The sequence below is a fragment of the Penicillium verrucosum genome, assembly GCF_028828655.1.
Source record: "Penicillium verrucosum strain IBT 35672 chromosome Unknown utg000001l_segment0_segment0, whole genome shotgun sequence".
Lineage (NCBI taxonomy): Eukaryota > Fungi > Ascomycota > Eurotiomycetes > Eurotiales > Aspergillaceae > Penicillium > Penicillium verrucosum.
In genome coordinates this window covers 10428140-10446862 of record NW_026643210.1, presented here as the reverse complement: position 1 = coordinate 10446862, position 18723 = coordinate 10428140, and the positions used below count along the sequence as shown (strand labels likewise).

At 47.1% G+C, this 18723-nt stretch overlaps 7 protein-coding genes across 7 annotated transcripts; 1 reads left to right on the top strand and 6 right to left on the bottom strand.

Moving 5' to 3' along the window:
- Positions 1-539: 539 nt before the first annotated feature.
- N7516_003803 (cytochrome P450) lies at positions 540-2000 on the top strand (the record flags this gene model as incomplete). Its single annotated transcript, XM_057216523.1, has 4 exons — positions 540-1190; positions 1251-1565; positions 1623-1789; positions 1850-2000. 4 exons carry the CDS (start codon positions 540-542, stop codon positions 1998-2000), a joined length of 1284 nt encoding a protein of 427 aa, XP_057078406.1.
- A 634-nt stretch (positions 2001-2634) lies between these two features.
- Positions 2635-6690, bottom strand: N7516_003802 (uncharacterized protein; the record flags this gene model as incomplete). The annotated part of the gene is made up of 1 exon (XM_057216522.1): positions 2635-6690. The coding sequence occupies one exon, from the start codon at positions 6688-6690 to the stop codon at positions 2635-2637; it is 4056 nt and encodes a 1351-aa protein (XP_057078405.1).
- A 43-nt stretch (positions 6691-6733) lies between these two features.
- On the bottom strand, positions 6734-7186 carry N7516_003801 (uncharacterized protein; the record flags this gene model as incomplete). Its single annotated transcript, XM_057216521.1, has 1 exon — positions 6734-7186. One exon carries the CDS (start codon positions 7184-7186, stop codon positions 6734-6736), a length of 453 nt encoding a protein of 150 aa, XP_057078404.1.
- Positions 7187-9680: 2494 nt separating this feature from the next.
- N7516_003800 (SAP domain-containing protein) lies at positions 9681-10584 on the bottom strand (the record flags this gene model as incomplete). The annotated part of the gene is made up of 2 exons (XM_057216520.1): positions 9681-10348; positions 10401-10584. 2 exons carry the CDS (start codon positions 10582-10584, stop codon positions 9681-9683), a joined length of 852 nt encoding a protein of 283 aa, XP_057078403.1.
- Positions 10585-11646: 1062 nt separating this feature from the next.
- On the bottom strand, positions 11647-12153 carry N7516_003799 (uncharacterized protein; the record flags this gene model as incomplete). Its single annotated transcript, XM_057216519.1, has 1 exon — positions 11647-12153. The coding sequence occupies one exon, from the start codon at positions 12151-12153 to the stop codon at positions 11647-11649; it is 507 nt and encodes a 168-aa protein (XP_057078402.1).
- Positions 12154-13669: 1516 nt separating this feature from the next.
- N7516_003798 (uncharacterized protein) lies at positions 13670-14383 on the bottom strand (the record flags this gene model as incomplete). The annotated part of the gene is made up of 1 exon (XM_057216518.1): positions 13670-14383. The coding sequence occupies one exon, from the start codon at positions 14381-14383 to the stop codon at positions 13670-13672; it is 714 nt and encodes a 237-aa protein (XP_057078401.1).
- Positions 14384-15116: 733 nt separating this feature from the next.
- N7516_003797 (uncharacterized protein) lies at positions 15117-15766 on the bottom strand (the record flags this gene model as incomplete). The annotated part of the gene is made up of 2 exons (XM_057216517.1): positions 15117-15448; positions 15664-15766. The coding sequence occupies 2 exons, from the start codon at positions 15764-15766 to the stop codon at positions 15117-15119; spliced, it is 435 nt and encodes a 144-aa protein (XP_057078400.1).
- Between the last annotated feature and the right edge of the window lie 2957 nt (positions 15767-18723).

The following is an 18723-nucleotide window of genomic DNA, read 5'->3' as shown; positions in this document are numbered from 1 at the left end:
ATGAGATTCCCAGGGTTGTTCGTATTCGTACCCCCGCGGCAGTCATTGGTGGACGTTTGATGGATCGACTTCGGATTCGGATTCGGGTTCGGATCAGAACAGACCGCGCACTTTCTTCGACTCCATTCGCCTACGATCTTGAACTAATCAAATCTTCATGAAGTTAACACTGCCACAGGGATGCTAGTAGCTATGTTAATCAACCAACCTCGGTCCTGACCAAGACCCGCACATATAAGATTCCAGATGTTCCCATCGGACTGCCTCTCTGAAATAATCTATTGAGAGCGAATATCGAGACAGAATGGGAATTATTTTCAGCGTAAAATATGCGCTAGTAACGGGACTCTTTACGGTATATCATCCGATGCCTTTTGTGACTTCTCTTCTAACGTGTTCAGGCGACATTATATCTTGCCTACACAGTAATCTACAATGTGTACTTCCACCCCTTGAGCCGGTTCCCAGGGCCATTGGCACACAAAATATCACGACTGGCATATGTCTACCGATCTATTCGGGGAACTCTTCCCTTTGACATGTTGGAAATGCATAAGCGATATGGCGACATTGTCCGTATTGCGCCGGACGAGCTGGCCTTTTCCCACCCGGATGCCTGGCAAGACATCATGGGCCACCAGAAAGGGAAACCTGAATTCCCAAAGGCAGATTGGTTTTACCGTCCGATGGAAGACCAAGCGGGTCATGTAGTCAATGAAAGCAGAGCGCAACATGGACGACTCCGTCGACAGATGGCCCACGGTTTCTCTGAAAAGGCAATGCGAGACCAGGAGCCGATGATTCGTGGTTATGTTGATATATTGCTTGAGCGGTTACATGAGCTTTGCGAGTCTGGTACTCCAGTGATTCTTTCCGATTGGTATAACTATGCTACTTTTGATATCATTGGAGACCTGGCATTTGGTGAGCCATTTGGCTGTCTTCAGGGATCAAACCTTGACGGATGGATCAAGGGGATTTTCGATGCCGGTCGGTTTGGAATTATCTTGCAAGCTCTCTCGTTCTATCCATCCGTGAAACGGGTGCTGTTGTCAATGGTGCCTGCATCAATGACAGAGGCCCGTGAGAAACATAGAAGATTCACCGAGCAGAAGATGATGCGTCGGATGGAAAAGGAAGAAGGTCGACCAGACTTGATTGAAGGGCTTCTGAGGAAGAGGGAGGAACTGGTGAGTTTTCAAATATATACCTACCTATCTTCGTTAAGAATAACAATCGACCTTTGTCAGAACCTGAGTATTGATGAACTCATTGCAAATGCTGAAATTCTCATCATTGGTGGCTCTGAGACAACAGCCTCATTATTGAGTGGAGTCACATACCTCCTCCTTACAAATCCGATTCCCCATCAGAAGTTGAAAGAGGAAGTGCGCACTGTGTTTCAAAGCCAGGAAGAGATCGACCTGATCTCTGTTAGCAAATTGCCCTATATGCTTGCATGTCTCGACGAGGCAATGCGCATGTACCCACCCATTGCAAATGGTCTGCCCCGCGTGTGTCCTGAGGGTGGTGCCAAGGTCATAGGCGAATATGTTCCAGCAAACGTGAGTCTCATTCGATATTCATACTGCATCTCGATGCGTACTAACGGTATTCTGAAGACTTTTGTTTCTATTCACCAATGGGCACTTTATCGACGCGAAGAATATTTCAAGGACCCCAACACATACCATCCAGAGAGATTCCTAGGTGATCTATCATTTGCAGGTGATCGCCGAGAGGTATTGCAACCATTCCATACTGGACCGAGAAATTGCCTCGGAAGAAAGTGAGTAATGGTCCTAACTACTATGGGAAGCAACAAGCGGTACTAACCACGTTTCTCTAGTCTTGCATATAGCGAGATGCGTTTAATCCTTGCGTTGATTATCTTTAACTTTGATATGGAGATTGCCGATGAATCCCGTGATTGGATCAAACAGAGAAACTTCCTGATGTGGGAAAAGGGCCCGTTGAAGGTTCGATTAACTCGGGTATAAGCTTATTTATGAGATTGAAATCAACACTCAAGGCATGCCAAACACTAAAGCTACATATTTTTAATCCACAGATTGGGTCTGTACAAGAAGGAAGAGGCTTGGTTGCACCATATTGGTATAGACAATCATTGCCGATTTCAGCTGGATTTATATCTAAAGTGTGGGTGATGCTAGCATCATAATCAAACAGACCGCAGACCAGGACGAGAAAATGTTTGGTCTCTTAGTTAAGGATGTAGCAAACGCACTGTGGGAGTGTCGAAGATGCAAGTGATTAAAGTAATTGATTATCCATATTAAGTCCTGCTTGTACAATGGAAATCCCACACCTCTTCCTCTATGGCACATATCAGTCATAGCATCATGCACGCCATATCGAACAAAAACAAAAACAAGTAAAAGCATAGCAAATGTAAGCCTTGAGCGTAAGCCACAAGGCCAATGTATTCCAAACGCTCAAAGGCAAGCAGACTTCGTAAAGGCATATATATGGGTATTTTTCCATGCACCGTATAGTGTCAATCAATCATGGATATCATAAAAAAGGAAAAGGAAGACAGAAAGCAGAAAACAAAAAATGAAAAGAAAGCGAAAAATGAAAAATGAAACGTATCATGGCGTCGTTGTCGTTCGGTTACACGCTTGCCGTGCGTCGGGGAACCTCACTAGGCTTCTGGGCGTATGCAATGAACATGCGGAACCCAGTGCCGCGCTTCTGACACTCGCGGAGTACCTTGCGGTCATTCCAAATACTCGGATCAGTGTTTCCAGTCAAGAAAACAGGATCTTCATAGCATTTCGAATACCACCAGCGTCCGACACGGGCAACGATCTTAGCGATTGACTCATCGTTTGCGGGAGATGGGGAAGGATCGGAGAGCAAATCGCCGAGAGAGATATTCGCATCATTCGAAGGGGATTTAGAAGCGGTTCCCGTGTTTTGGTTATCACCCGCATTTGTGACGGATATAGTAGGTAGCGAGAATACAGTGGAAGGGTTCGCCGTTGAAATGGAGTGTGCCGATGAGCTGGAGTCAGAGGATCGGAGGACCATTCCCGCGACGGGGATTCGAACCATGCAGCGACGGAGACTGTCGAAGCCTTGCGTTCCAAGTTCGCGTTGGATACTGTCGCTGGTTGGTTTTAGGCTCAGCGTCGAGTCTGAGAGACAGGTCATTTCTTTGAGTTGGCGGATGGCTTTGCGCGTGTGGGGTCCCATGTTCACCATGTCACGGTCGAGGAGGCTCATTTCTAGATACCCTCCGGTGCGGAGAACACGTCTGCACTCTTGGATGATGTTCCCTTGCACGGTCTCGGAGCAGACAGCGGGGAATCGTAGTACGGCTACTGTGAAGTAGTCCTTTGGGAAGGGGAGGGGGTTGTCTAGTCCTGCGTGATACACAGTGTGGTGGTTGGTAGGGGGCTGCCATGCAGCGGGGTGGGGAGGTGTTGCGGATACAGGACGTCCACCCAAACTGTAGACCTCGGCATCGGGATATGTCAAGGAACAATAGAACGACCAGTCGTCATTTCCCAGTCCGTCGACCACAAGAATTCGTCCTTGTCCTCCGGCCTTGACATGGTTATGAGCCGGGCTGAAAAGGACTCGGCCGAAGGATAACCAGCGGCTAGTCATGAGCGAAGCGGAACGCATGTTAGTCCGTGTCACTGCGTCCCACTCACGCTCCGAAGATGCGGCTTCGTGTTCGCGGTGGAATTTTGGCCTAGGCGAAGGGACAGCAGCGAGAGAGTTGAGAAATGTAGACTGCTGCTGTTCACGATGCTGGTCTGTTGAAGAAGGCTCCTCGGTAGGTTCGGTAGTCTGCTGTGTCTTCTCCTCATTGGAGTCGCTATATGCAGCGACAAGATCACTATAAGACGGCTGAGAAGAAGGGGCGGTAGACGATTGCAAAGCAGAGACAATTTGAGAACGGCGAAGATGAACAGAGCTTCCACTCGAGCGAACTGAATTGCCACTAGGTACGGGCTGGGGTTGATTTGCATTATTCAACTCGTCCTGAAGAGCCCTGCTCGCCATCGTTGCAAGTTCAAACCTGTCCTCTTCTTCGGTCTTTTCCGCCTCTTCGTGCTTCGGTTCATTTGGCGACAGAACGTGATCAATAAGATCATCGTACTCATTCCACACCTCATCCTCAGTTGGCGGGGAGCCTGGAATCGGGGGCACGGCTGTAACCGCAGCCAGAGCTCCAGAGCTATCTGACGAGGTTGAGCCTTTCTTTGGTGGAAATTGAAGGAACTCATACGTTGAGAACGGCCCAGCAAGAAACTCCAAAGCGCTGGTCTCCTCGGATGCGCTAAATGTTGGGTTAAACCCATCGCCCCAGTTAGAAGATTCGCTTGGGCCAATCCCCAGGTTCGATGGACCATGAGCGACAGGTGGAGATTCGTAGCTTTGCGTCGTTGGAACAGTGAGAGAAGGTGACTCGACAACACTGAAAGGACGCGAAAATGACTGCATTGCGGGCTGATGGTGTCTATCGCGCCGCGAAACTACGTGTGGGATCCGACCGACAGAGGCCAAGCGCGGGCGTTGTTTAGGTGATATCTCGAGCTCCGGGGCCATAAGGTTGCGATTGAACATGGCGGTCCTCGGCGATGGCCGGTCATCATTTTCAAACTCACCATGTATCTTTGGCGGAGATGGCAAGAGAATTGATGGCTTTCTTTTTCTAATGCTCAAGCCTCTTGGGATTTCCACGGGATGGAAAATTGTTTCTTCCTCCGTCGGTGGTGAGTCTTCGATGTTGTTGATGATTTCATCGAGCTCATCCGATTCAGCATCCACCAAGGCGTAATGGGCCACGGGCCGAGTGTTCAGAACTGGGGAGATCGCTGCATGAAGTTTCGCGGTTTGGGATGAGGTCGTTGGAGGAATTGAGCTTTTCTCTTCGTTGGCACGGTTCTTATGGAAGAAGTTCCACATGGATGTCTTTCCTTTCTTGGCTTGTTGCTTCTCAACCTGCTCAGGCTTGTTGACCTTCTCGGGGGACCTTTGGGCAGGCCTTGGTTGGTGTGAGGCAGCAGCGCTTGGCTCGTGGCTAGAAAGAGACGTGTTTGTGACAGCAGCCTGGGGGTTCGCAAAGACGCCGTGTCTCTTCTCTCTTGAAACGGGCATGCGTGACTTCGATGCATCTGGACGATGAGGTACGTTAGATTGATACTCGGGACTCTTGCTTCCCATCGGTGTGGTGAAATTCGAATAACTTGGCGTAATAATCTCACCAAATGTCCCCGTCGAAGTTGCAAGGGATTCGGTAGACTGACCAGTCGAGTATGATAGCAGAGTTTGCTGCGGCAAGTTCGAAGTCGATGCAACGCTTATGCTACTGAAACTCTGCTCGCTTTGTGTCCGTGACAACGATGCACCGTCCAATCCACCGCCATTGATAATAACAGGCTCCAGACGGCTCATTAGGAAATCATCAATATCCAACTCAGGACGACTCGATTGACTCCCTTTGCTAGCGGCACTCCGTGTTGTGCTGGTTGATCTGGTTCTCGTAGCGCTGCTACTACTACCGCTTGCTTTGCGGCCGCGCTGTCCGTATTTTCCGTAGCCCTCATGGCCTGTTCCTGCGGCTGGACCTTTGCGAGTGGCTCGAGCTTGCTCGGTCGAATTCTCTGAGGTGTCCGGTTTGGACTTCTTTGTGAACAGACCGAACCGTTTTTTTGTTGGTATTTGCTTTGGATCCGCCTTCTCTTGGGAAGTCTCCTTGGTCAATGTCGGGGGTGTCTTTTTGGATAGTATGGAGGATCCGCCATCTCGATGAGGGACTTCGGTGATTGCTCTTGATTGCAGGGAGTCAATTGATGCAGTGGCAGACTTGTTAGGAGTTGGGTGTGACTGTTGGGTTGCTATGATCTTTTCTATCGACTCGCGTCTCGTGTGGCCCGTTGTTCTAATATATCGTAGGTTGCTTTGGACAATCGGCGATGTCTCGAGATCTAAGCGATGCGTTCCATCTCTGCTCGGGCGTGGTGGAGTCTGAGGTGTCTCCGTATTCCGTGAGGGAGAACATTCCATAGCCCTTTGTGGGTCAAACAAACGCCTCTCAGCTTCTTCGACTTCCCTCCGAGCCTGTTCAACATCGATTTCGGGAGATTTTGGAGGGCTGAAGTTGACAGACGACTTTCTCCGTGGCGGATTGAAAGGGGGGCCGCGAGGTACTGTAGAGGGGGATTTAGACGGTGGTGCTCTCTGGCCTTTGTCGGTCCCTACTAAGCTGGAGACAGGAGCCTTTGTAGGAAGTACCCGCTTTTCAGTCTTCAGCCCCGGCCTTTCTTGCTGAGGGCTTACATGTGCCGGTGGAGGAGAAAAGACAGGCAATCTTGTTTGAGACGGACTCGGTTGTCTCAGACGGCCAATCTTTGTAATACCGGGGGAGTATGATGACAATGATGTTGGGGTAGACCCTCTACTCCAAATACTCGGAGATTCCGAGTATCTTGTCGAGGGGCTACTTGCCAAAAGAAATGGAGCGGGAGGTGCTGGCACGTTTTGCGTATCAATTGTCGTTCGAAGACTTGCCAGTTCCACTGGTCCATTAAATCTAGACTTCGCCGAATTAACAGTCACATTGCTCTCATTCTTATGGTTTGGCTTGTAAGAGGAAGCCGATTGCCCTAAAAGTGGTGGTGACGAATTTCCGGGTCCCGAGACATTGTTCATAACGAGAGAATGAGACTCTTGCGGAATAACAAGGCTCAACTTGTCAGAGTGCGATTGCTCCACATGTTTTCCTATTGTCGGTGCCCTCCTTCGAAGAACATTCCGTGCTCGTTTCGGTGGGGGTAAATGTTGTCCAGCAACGGAAAGCGGGGGGGTTATTAATATCCGGGCTTGATAACGAGGGAGGGATTGTCTGGGTAGAACTTTGACAAGAGGAAGCGGACACTGGCGTAGTAGGAGAGGCTGTGCTACCAATACTGGGGCGCGGAAGCATAGACAGGCGATTTCCGCGACTGGTAGATCTCTTGATAGCCGACTGCGCTAATACTGGGCCAGTATCTTCGGCATCTGAGAATGAGGAGGTTCTACTCCTAAGAGTGTGATTGACTGGTCTCGCAATCTGAGATCGCGTAGGTCGGCCATAGGCACCAGTATTGATACGTGATGAGTTTGAAGAAGCATCGTGTGGCATGTGATGGCCAGTACTGTACGACATGGCGTACGGATGAGTGAAGTTCCCGGCTCCAATCCGGGGACAAATGATTAAACGGTGGGTGCATGTACTTCGTTATAGTAACCATCACGTCGTTATGGGGGTATAGAGCTACCTGATCTAATCAGCTCTTCAGTCCAACATCATCATATTCAGCATGTAAACTCACAGCGTCTGCGTCATGTCAAACAAAAATATCAATATTGATGGGCGCTTAGCGCTTGGCGGTGGGGGTTATAGAATTAAGTAAAAGTAGATGGATTCGCAAAAAAAAGAAAAAAGAAGGGTATCTCAAAGTCACACAACTAAAAATTAAGTGTCAATAGACATTGCAAGGATGTTAAAAATGTTAAAAACGAAAAGAAAAGCAGACACTCACAGACGTCAGTAGATAAACGAGAAAAGTCCACTGTGGATCGGCGAAGCCTTAAACCTGCAGCTTCGCCACAGTCTGGAGCAATGTGGCGTTCGACTTCAGTGTTCTCCGTGGGCCACGTCAGAGATAAAATCCGGCTGAAGTATGTAAAAATAAATTGTGTTCAAAAACGAAAAGATCAAAGATATCGAAGAATTTCCGAGATGCTAGAGATTTATGTGCTGACCGGTGTTGCCCCTCGGATGTGGGGGAAAAATGCCTTGACCATATAAGAACATAGCCAGGGATCTCATTGGCAAGAATTCAATGTGACTACTGCGATCAGACGGGAAGGAATCGAGACTGCGAAGACCTAGAGCCTGTCAAAAGGACCAGCATATCTCGAAAGTTGTGCGGTGCTTCTGAAGCGACGATAGCCCCATCGCAAAGTCAAAAGGGAATTCTACAAATAACCAAAGTGAATCCCCAGTGGCCGGATCAACAAGGATTGTGCGCACGGAAGCCCACATGGGGAGGTAACAGCCGGTCCACTCGAGGGTTCTCCCCTAGCACGGACTCGTCGTTGGCTACATTGTTTTAGACGGGATGGGCTCACGGCGGCAAAAGAGGTATTGAGCAAAACACAACGTGACAGGGCAGTACAGTCCGTAATTCGTCATGCATGGCTTGAATCGTTTAAAAAGATATATCCTACAAATCGTGACTCGATCTCACTGCAGATCAGCTGATAGATTCAAGCTGAGAGTATCTGCATAATTGGACCAATGTACACCAATGTACAATGTAGCAGACAATCCCGTATTGACAACCAGTCTGGTTATCGCGTCTCCCTCGCCTTCTACACAACGCATTCGGAGACGCCGAACGACTCAAACCCAAATGGTAAAACGATCGACGCGATATTGATTTTCATTTTTCTTCTTTTATTTTTTTTTTTGACGGTTTGCAATTCCAGCCTTTCCCGTACATTCGGAGAATTTCCCAACGTTGTTTCAAGGGACAATGCATATGCGGATAGACGCAAGGGTGTCTTTTACTCTAAAATGCTTCATCTTTTCTCGAAGCAGTCGCATATTAATTTCCGGTACAATATGTTGTCGTATCACCGAGACATTTCATGTCTCAAGATTTCCCTAACGGCCATAGTCCATAGTTTGGTACAGAGGCCCGTCCCGAACCTTTCGGGGATCCAAGGTTCAAACATCCAAGGATGAAAGCAAAGGGGCTTTAAAGTTGAGTCTAACGTCTAGACTTGTATGACTCAAAGAGCCAGTGACTGTCCGTAGAGAGCATTCCGTCCTTCGACTACTCTGTAGGGTGTTCAACATCCAACCCGTGGAGTCTCGAGACTGTGGAGCCCGCTAGTGACTGGGCTGTGATGGCCCACTGGATAATCGGGCAATGAACAAGCCCTGGACGACAATCAAAAGTTAGCTCGAAGCCACCATCGAAAAAAATCCCCGAGTTGGGGGCTGCGATTCGCGGGGAGGTCACCGAGCTAAGTGGGGAGGGCGTTAAATTTGGGCAATTGGAACAACGAACGAGAAATGAGTTTTGAATGGCATTGACCAGTGGATGTTGTATATTGAAATTGTAATACTGTATGCACTCCATACTTCATGCGAAGTACTCCCGAGCTCTCAAAGATAGTAGAGGACGAGTTTGAGGTCCCACAATCACAATCTGGCCCATCCTCCTCTAGGGACTGGTCGTACTGGTCGACGCCCTTCCTGCAGGAACAAGCGACTAATGCACGCTTCAGCTCACTTCGCACGCAGTCACCGGGGAATTATATCTGGGGGCCGCAAGAGAACTTCAGATTGAGTTTGCTCTGGGTAGGTCAGTGCTTGAATATGGCCCCTAGGGGGAATAGAGAAGTTGATCCCAGGTTCTCTCTTACACCTGAATTGCCTACATAATGGACAATACTACTGCCGATATACAAAATTAAACCCCATACACTTGTACATTTTCATTGAGACCACATATATTAAAACAAATAGAATGGAATGATTGACCCTGAAATTGTCCGGTAGCATATCAACACACAAACGCCCATGATGAAACAAGAGATGGAACCGAAGTCGTTAAAGACCAGACAAAGCAAACTATTGGAAACACTCAAGCCGCAGCTGCAAACCGCTTCTTGCGAGCCTCCATGGCCGCATTATCCTTCTCACTCCAACTCTTCTGGGCAGTGTTCCCACCGGCATTAGGCTTCTTCACGCCAGCATTGGTCTTGTTCCCATCGCCACGGTCGCGGTTGCGGTTTCCATCCCCACGCTGACGGTTGCGGTTGCGTCCAGCTCCAGTATCACGTCTCTTGCCTCCACGACCACCCTGGTCGTTGCGGTTGTCGTTGCGACCCTCATTACGTCTCTTGCGGGAGCGCTCATCAGGAAGTGCCTGGTCAAGGCGACTTACACCCGCGGCGGGAGTAGTCTCAGCCTCAGCGCCAGTACCAAATCGCTTAGCGCGCTCCAGCTGCTTCGTAGCCTCCTTCAAAGCTGTATCGTCGTCCTCAACAATGCCAAATTTCTGCGCGCGAGCCTTGCGCTTCGCAAGCTCTGCCTCCAGGTCGGTCTGGGGCAGTCCTCGTGTGTAATCGACAGCGGGCTTCTGTTCGGTCTCGGCTTCGGGCTGAGTGGTGGGTTCAGCAACGGCACCGGTCGCCTCGACCTTCAAGTCCTCGGTGGTGGCGGGGTTCTCGTCGAGCTGCTGGTTGGGGACAGCAACGGGGTTGGAAACTGCGCCCTGACCACCAGCGGCAATCGCAGCTTCGCCAGCTTCTGTGGATGGCTCGATAATTGTCTCTGCAGGTTCGTCGTCCCAGTCAATGACGTCCTCGGGGGGCGTCGGTCTTGGCTGCGGCAGGAGCTGGGGCAGAAGCGTCGGAGGGCTTGGCCTCGTCATCTTCCTGGAGGCGCGAGACCATGTCGGCCTTCTTTCCAGTGTGGGGGAGAGAGCGAGTCTTGAGTATCTCGACCAGCTCGGCGTTGGTCTTCTTGCTGTAGTCGGTGGCCATTTTGCGATCGGGAATTGGTAGGCTGCAATTGGGGAAGGAGGGGGTAGGAGCAGAAGTAATTGGAATAATGATCAGAAGTTTGATATTCAGAGCAGACCAAATATCATAATATGTGATAAACAAAAGAATGGAGGTTGAATTGCTGAAGGAGAGACACTCAGAGACGCGATCTCACCCAGTGGAGGTCCCAAGTCCCCAGCTGCAATTATAGCAATTACATAAGCAGTTTAGAATGATCCCATTGGCCACCTGGACACCAGGCAACAAAGCCAGATCCACCTCTTCTTAAAGCTTCTCGATCATCGATTTGTTTCATTTGAATGCAGCATGTCTTTGTTTGGGTTCTATTTTACGACCTATTTCTTTAAATAGGATTATGGCTACCTTGACATGGTTATAAATGATATATATGTATCTACCAACAGTATACTATTGAGAGGTTGGAGTTGGATATATATATGGTGTCGATGGAAGCTTTAGATGAATGTATAATTCGGTACCTCCGAGCAGAAGATGCAACATAACTCTGCTTCAATGTGTGCTCATTTGCATTTCCAAAAATACCAAATACGATAAAGGTCCATTGTCATTGGCAGAGTGCTCTGTGCAGCGATCAAAACGCCACTGTGCACAGGCTGCGGGAGTCGAGCTGGGGATTCAGGCGAAGACAAAGAGCTCGTTGAGAATTTAACAGGCGCTTTAATCTCCGAATCAGAGACTGACAGCTGTACAACGTATGTTGTACGAAGAACCAGGACAGTTTGTTGGAGGAAATATGGGAACCTGCATGCACTGCGCCACAATTGAAGCAGGTTTATAGACTACATCATCATACGCCACATTGTTTCCTCAGGCATCGAATGAACTATGAGTTAGGGTTTTGTTTTTCTCAAGGAGTAAAACGCAGCAAAAAGCACACGATAAGTCGTTCAATTCATTCTAATTAATCAAAGTAGGAAATGGAAGAATAAAGCAGAACCCAACCCCGTTCGTTCCCTAAAGACGTGCCTGTGACCAGTAAACGTCTGAGTTTTTAAAATCTCTTTCACCGTCAAATACGCTTCATTGTTGAATGCCCTTTTGCTTCAGTCGCCGCAAGAATCGTTCTTTTACACCCTCAAGTTGACTCAGGATATGCTGCCTATTCCGCCACCCAAATGAAGGTTGTGGCAGCCGGTCACTATGAAGATAGACATACTGCCAATCCAGACCATGCGCTGATGGGAAATTATTACTCTCAAGGTGGTTATCGTCAATGAATCGACGTCTCCAGTAGCTGTCCGGGATCATTGGATACCAATGTGGGAACGTGGAAAGCAGAGCTCGAATATCCTTGTGATGATCCAAATGATCTGCGATGTTCAAGATGAGCTCAGTCGGGAGAAACACGTTCCTAGTTTTGATAGTAGCCTGGGATCGTCGGCACATTGTATGTGTGGGTATTGAGGGTTGCCGCATTGGCTCACATCCCTTCTCCCTCTGACTGGTGTACTTGGCTGTGTACTTTGCGATCACACTCTTGATGTAGGAGTTGTCCAGTGGGTCTGTGCCGAGAAAGCCACGAGTCATACGGCTTGTATTCAATGAATATACGGAACGAAATTTTTGAGTATTTGGATGAAATCTTGGCGGCAAAGCGGAAGTACACCCGAGCACTGCTTCCATCTCGGGGAGACAAGGATTGGATCAGCCCATCTCGTTGAGTGCGTGAGAAATTTTGGGTTAAACATTGCGGGAACAAAGTTGTCCATATTCCTTTTGATCACGTCTGCATCGAGAATGCGAGTCATGAGCTGCCAGCATCGTTCATGTATAGGAAATGCTTTTGGGTATTCTAGCCTTGAGACAAACTTTGGAATTGCAGAGGTGTGATGACTATAGCTTCGGTGATTCCACAAAATCATTTCATTCTCATCCTGTGGGAGGCTTATTTGATGGTTCGGTCGAAGCTCACCAACACCAGAAAGATGGAATGTGACTTCTTGGCCAGGTTTAAGAAACACTGACATCAACATCAACACAGACATCGTCTAATCAGGATGTTTAAAACAATACTTACCAGCTCGAAAAGTGCAGGACCATGTCCACATCTCATCGAAATGTATGTCATCCAGATCTGCTGGTCTTCCGCAGATCCATGAATTATGCGGTGAGAAAATATTCAGATCTTGCGGTGTATCACGATATATTATCTCGGAAATTTGAGTGGTTGCACAGCTGTAAATTTTACTACCACACAAATTGCAGGTAGCATATCCTCTGCGGACCATGCTGCTTGTCCAGATACAATGAGTATCCAGAGTATCCAGAGCACACAGCTGGTCCTAGAGAAACACAAAGCCAATGTAGATGTCGATGATAAAGAATATAAAGGTAGGAGAGGTGAAGGAAGACGTGGGAGAGAGGTGTGAGAGGCAGAGGGAGTGACAGAGAGGCTCGCAAACATAGTCCTGTCACCTACGGAAAGTCTGAAGATTGATCAAATGAAAATTGAGAGGTTCTGACAAACAAGTATACTGTTCTTCTGCTTTCCTAGTTTTATTGTTGTAGAGCTGTGAGTACAATCAAACCCTAGAGGGCTCGAGGTGTAAGCAGTCCCTCCAAAGACGTTTGGATAATCATTGGATATGTTCCGGTGCTAAGAATCATATATATATCGAAAAATTTGTAGTGCTATGAAGATGGAGAGCTTCTCCGTTTGGATGTTATGGCCAATTTCTGGTTGTATCCACCTACATGGATGTAGAAAATCCATCTACACAGTTTTTGCTTTTTACTATTTTAGAATACACTTAAAATGACATCTAAAAAGATCATCTGAAGCACATTGAAGTGTCCTACAGCTAATACCGGTTCAGCCTCGGGATTACTGAAGTCTTACATAGTCAAGCACAAAGGCCGTACGAGCGGACGATTATTCTTATAAGTGATGAACTGAGCTTCACAAAATACTACTGGATTTAGCGACCTAGATCTGTTTATTTTTTATTAGATTTCAAACATTGTATTTGAAAGACGAGCCTAATCTAAACATTTATTGTCGTAGAACGCCTCTTCGATCCTCACCATGACTCTCGCCAGCCCATCAGTTTCCGCCTGTCTTCGTGAAGAAAGGTCCTCGCCGGAAAGTAAGCCTTCCAATTTTCCTGTATTCACCATCTTCATTGTCAAATTTCATTTTGAACTCCACCCCGGGCACCAGAAATTCGCCGAGGCAGTCCAAGTAGGCATCCGTCCACTCCATCCAGCCCTCAAACCTTTGCTCCATCGTAGAAATGCTCGTGTGCTGCAAAGCTCTCTTATCTGACTGGGTCACCCAGCCAAATACCTTCAGATTTGGGATCATCATGGCCCAGAAAGGAATGACGGGTGGGTTCAACTCCCCGCTGTAATATGGGCTGGGTGCGATGGCGAGAATGAGTCGGATTCGCTGGAGATTCTCTTTGGTGAATGTTTTCATGAGCGTAACTTCAGCTCCCCTGTCCAGGTAAAGTTCAAACAAGTTTTCGCCGTAAAGGATGTTCAAGCACTCGTCACTCATTCGTTTGGAAACAAGTAAAATGTTAGTCCAGAGAGGGGTGGTGTTGGAGAATCTGTCTTCGAGGGACGGGTCACGCGTTGAAACCACAGGTTCGACCCCGTATGGCCGAAACATCTTGTTTGAAACTTTGATAGCACATTTCCGGGGAACGCAGTAGGCCAAGATTTTCAAACGTATCTCAGTGGGTATGGTGTAGAGTGGAGGTGTCGTAGGAGTTGGAGTGGGTTGTTCGGACTGGTGTTCTTGTGGGCTCTCCATTGATGTTGAACTGGAGAGGCGTATTTGAGACTCAATGTCTTATCGTGCGTCTTGATGGGATTCTGGCTGGAGAGTTTAATATTCAGAATCATCACCCTGCGTGTTTGAGTGTGTACCTCATCAACCAGACCAAACCTCACCAACCAAATCAGATCCACGATCTCGAGAGGAATTCACAAATTGCTGCGGTGGCCAGGGGGTATTAAGAAAATACAGTAAAGATAGAAGCAAGTGAATATGTTACATGGAAGAAAGGAGGGATAGTAGGGGGCCCGAGTCGACGGCTAGGCCAAGTGGGAAAATGTGGTGAATGTGGGTAGGATGGTAAAGAAGAGCTGAGTTGTAGGAGGAAATATGAGACCGGTCGACAGAGGTCTCTTGAAATGCAAACAAGTCCATACCTAGGTATCCTAGATCAACGGTCTTGGATAATCGCCATAGCAGCCCCAGGCTCGGAAATCCATAGACTAGAACGGAACATTTAACACAGTGAGACCTGAGAGCTTCTCTGACAATGCCCAGCTATATAATACTTTTTTAGCTAGGGCTGTATATACTCTTATTCTCAGGATGGCCATGAAAGAATGAAAATAAAATTTGAAAGTGTGTGCACTGAATTACACTTCCCACATCCAACTTAAATTTGACGAGTTGCACAAATCCTTTGTACCGGTACTTCTCGTAGCAAGTGTGAGAGATCAATTACTCAGCCATTCATCGAGCCTAACAGTACCTAATGTGAAAGGGCTGACTTATAGTGAGATTTTCTGAATTCTGTCTTCTCTTTGAAAGTCCTATATAACCTCTTGTGCTGCTCCAAAAGAATCAGTGTTGCCATAGTCTCCACGCCGTCAAATATGTGCCGGTAATTGCGACGAAGATGAAGAGGCAGTGAACCGTCATTTTGCATGCGGATATTACCTATATCTGAGGAGCTGCCGAGGAATGCACCAATAAATGCAGAGATTCCTGCTAAGAGGCCATAATGGGGAGGTGGGAGTACTGTTTTGGTTTGTTTTTTTAGTGTCTCGTAGAGGCCGATGCTGACGGAGCCATAGGTAACTACTGAATCAGTGAGTATGTATTGATTTCGGGATTGATGAAAGACATGGAATAGTTAGGTGGACTAACGCTGTCTCATAAACCTTGCTGATAGCTTCAATTCTTCTTTAGACCTACCCCGTTATAAAGTGCAAGTACGCCCTCCCATTTACATTCTGACCTTGACTATGCTTGACCAATCAAAAATATGTTCGTTCGAATGGAATATCTGCACTCACTCAGGTCCAAAGGGTGAGAGACAAGGACTGCCATATATGATGCGGAACCCCCGAACCACTTGGGATAGGTGATTGGCTTAGAGACGTCTATTGATTTGCTCATGTTGAATATTTCAAATAGGTTTCGCTTTATCTCTAAGATAGTTGAAAATTTGTGTCTTACCAGTGGCATATAGCCGATTTGGAAATATCATAAAGCCGGCCATAATGTTGGGGCGAATAGATGAAGTAGGTGATGCTCTTTATACTGTAAATGTCTTTATCTATGATATGGATTGAGGAGGTTGTCAGTGTTTTTGTTAGGCTAGTAAGTGAGAGTCCTGTGGATGCTGCTGTTTTTCTCGTTATCAATCAGCCGCGTTCTCCTATGTGTTCGGATCTAGAAATGGGGCGGGAGATGGCAAACATCACCACTTGTTTATAACATAGAGGTTTTCTGTAGCCAAAGCTCTAGAAACCTCACAAGTGACTAAGTAAGTAAGGATTTAACTGTTTAAACCAAAGATGCGTTGGGAGCTGTCAAAAGCGAAGCCATAGATATATATATATATACAGTATTCATGCCAAGCCCACCACCTACGAGAATTTCAGGGAGAACATCAACAAAGCACGCGATGTGACCCTCGAAAATTGTCTCGACCTCATTATGGGCGACTAAGTATGCCACCGACACATAACTCTGTCATTGGTTCATATTGTCAGCAGTAATTTAGATCCACTAATGTTGTAGATGCTTAAAGATGTCTGAATACCTACAATATAAAATTGATCCTTCTATAGGTATAGGGATTTCTAAAGTAAATAAAATCTAAAGAGAATCTGAATTGAATCTGAATTGAATCTGAAGAAAATTGGTAGATCTATTAGCCGCTAGTTTAAGGGCAGGTGAATCTTTATAGAGTACACGTTTCTTTGTTAAGCACAGCGTGAAAGTAGGTGAAAGTAGGTGCCCGCAAAGAAGTGACTTGCAACGAAACTATTCATCTAGTCTAGATATATTATGTGCTTTGATTAGAGAACAGCCTACACTGGCATGCTGCATTTATCCCTTTGCATGGTTTCAGAATGAACTATCACAAGTGTCCGCGGCAGGGATGTTTATGCCATCACGGCTCTGATTAGAGATTGGCCTACTACCGTTGATCATTCATCAACCCTAGTGGCAACCATCAGGCAATTCAAGAATGTTTCCTTGGTTTCGCTTGATTTTGAGCGTTCCTCTTTCTCGGAAATTCTAGCGCAGTCCATTCAGAGCTCCTGGGTGGCTTTGTACAAAGCCTGCCAGTCAAGCTCTCGAGATAGGAACATCTACTTCTTGGTTTCTTTATTCTCCACCCTTGCGTTTGGTAGGAAAATCAATCTGTCGATCCTCCGTCAATTGCTCCAAGTTGCTTTTTCAAAGAAATGTCAAAATGTTGCAGTGCCACACGACACGATGACATCTGTAATTTCTTTCGGCGACCATATTCTGAAGACCTTTCCCAACACGCTGGTCCTATGAACGCCCTCACTCTAATGTATCACCACCACCGGCTATTCGGCGAACTCGAGATCTATTTCGAACGCACTGGCACACTGGCACACGACACTAGTATAGGATTGACTCAACACAACACATTCCTTTCTTACGTGATCCCTTGTTTCCCGTCACACGATCGCTTACCCTAAGTCCTCATCGCACTGTAGATCCACCATCTCATCTCCCCGGCTTCTCGATGCCCACCGCGCCATTACACTTATTATGAAACTTAGCGGCGCTGGCAAATTTATCGAGCAGGTCCTTCGTGATATGGAGGAGCTGGATGTCATAGAAGATGGATCGACACATTTGGGATATCTCTTAGGCTTACGACTCACCTCATCAGTGCATTAGAAATTAGTACAATGACATTGACATATCGAAGAATTTGTGGATTTCGTATCTCTGGATGTTGCTAGGGCTCAAAATACAACATGGTTCGTAATAATGTCTGTAAACGAATCCGTTCTAGTTAACTGGTGAGGTTAGTCCCCAACTTTGCTGCCGCAGTAGCGCTGTTGAAGAACTCCAAATATAGACCAATGTGTCTTGGCAATAAGGGGCAGGAAAGTCAATCGAAGCTCTGTAGTGGTCGCACCGGTTTCGGGACGTACTGTATCAGAAAGATCGAGCAGTGTTCTTAGCGATATCAATGTCTTGTCTACAGCTCAGACAGAATATCAAGTGATCAGACATTGAGACATGTTTATCAAATGCGCCCTACCATGGACACAGCATCGTGTCTCGGCAGTTGGGGGAGGGGGGGTCGTAGCCTGTAGGTTGCCAGGGAAACTTCTTTACATAACTTGCACCAAAACAAACATGCCCCATAGACGAGTCATTAAACAATGAAGAAATGAAATTTGTTCACATAATAAGACAACAGCCATCTTCTCCAAGCGCCCGGACAAGCCGAACAGTTGATGAAAAAGGAGTTCGCGTCGATCGGGTGCAGTGTAAGCCCAATGACACTGTGCAACAAGGCATGCGCAAGCACAGGGGCCAAGTCGCGGGTTGCAAAAATAGGAATAATCAAAGTGTTTCCTGGACGGAAACTTTCAGAGATTAAACTGAAAAGAACAGATACTACACTTGATCTAAGCCAATAGGCAAAGAGAGCTGAAGAAGAAAGAAAAGAAGAGGAAGATTTCTGGGAATGAGGACTTACTTATACCCTCAGGGCGGTCGATATCTGCCACTTTGACAAATGTGGCAAACAATGGACGCAGCGGGAATAAGCGAAAGCGGTCGGGATCGATCAAAAACCGATCAAAAACCGATCGTCGGAAAGCGGTCGGAAAGCGGTCAGAAAGCGGTCGGGATATTTGACTTTTGTCTGCCGGAATGTGATGACAAAAATGGTGGCCTTAGTATATCTCCCGTGTAAATAATCAGTCTAGTATGTAGATATTTCAGCACATATATTTAGATAAAGTTATCTCGTACTAGCCGTGCCAGGCGCCCAACAACCGGAACGGTTGTTGGTGCGCCCCAGAAGATGGCCATTTTTCACCAGATAACCAAATTTACAATTTATGTAT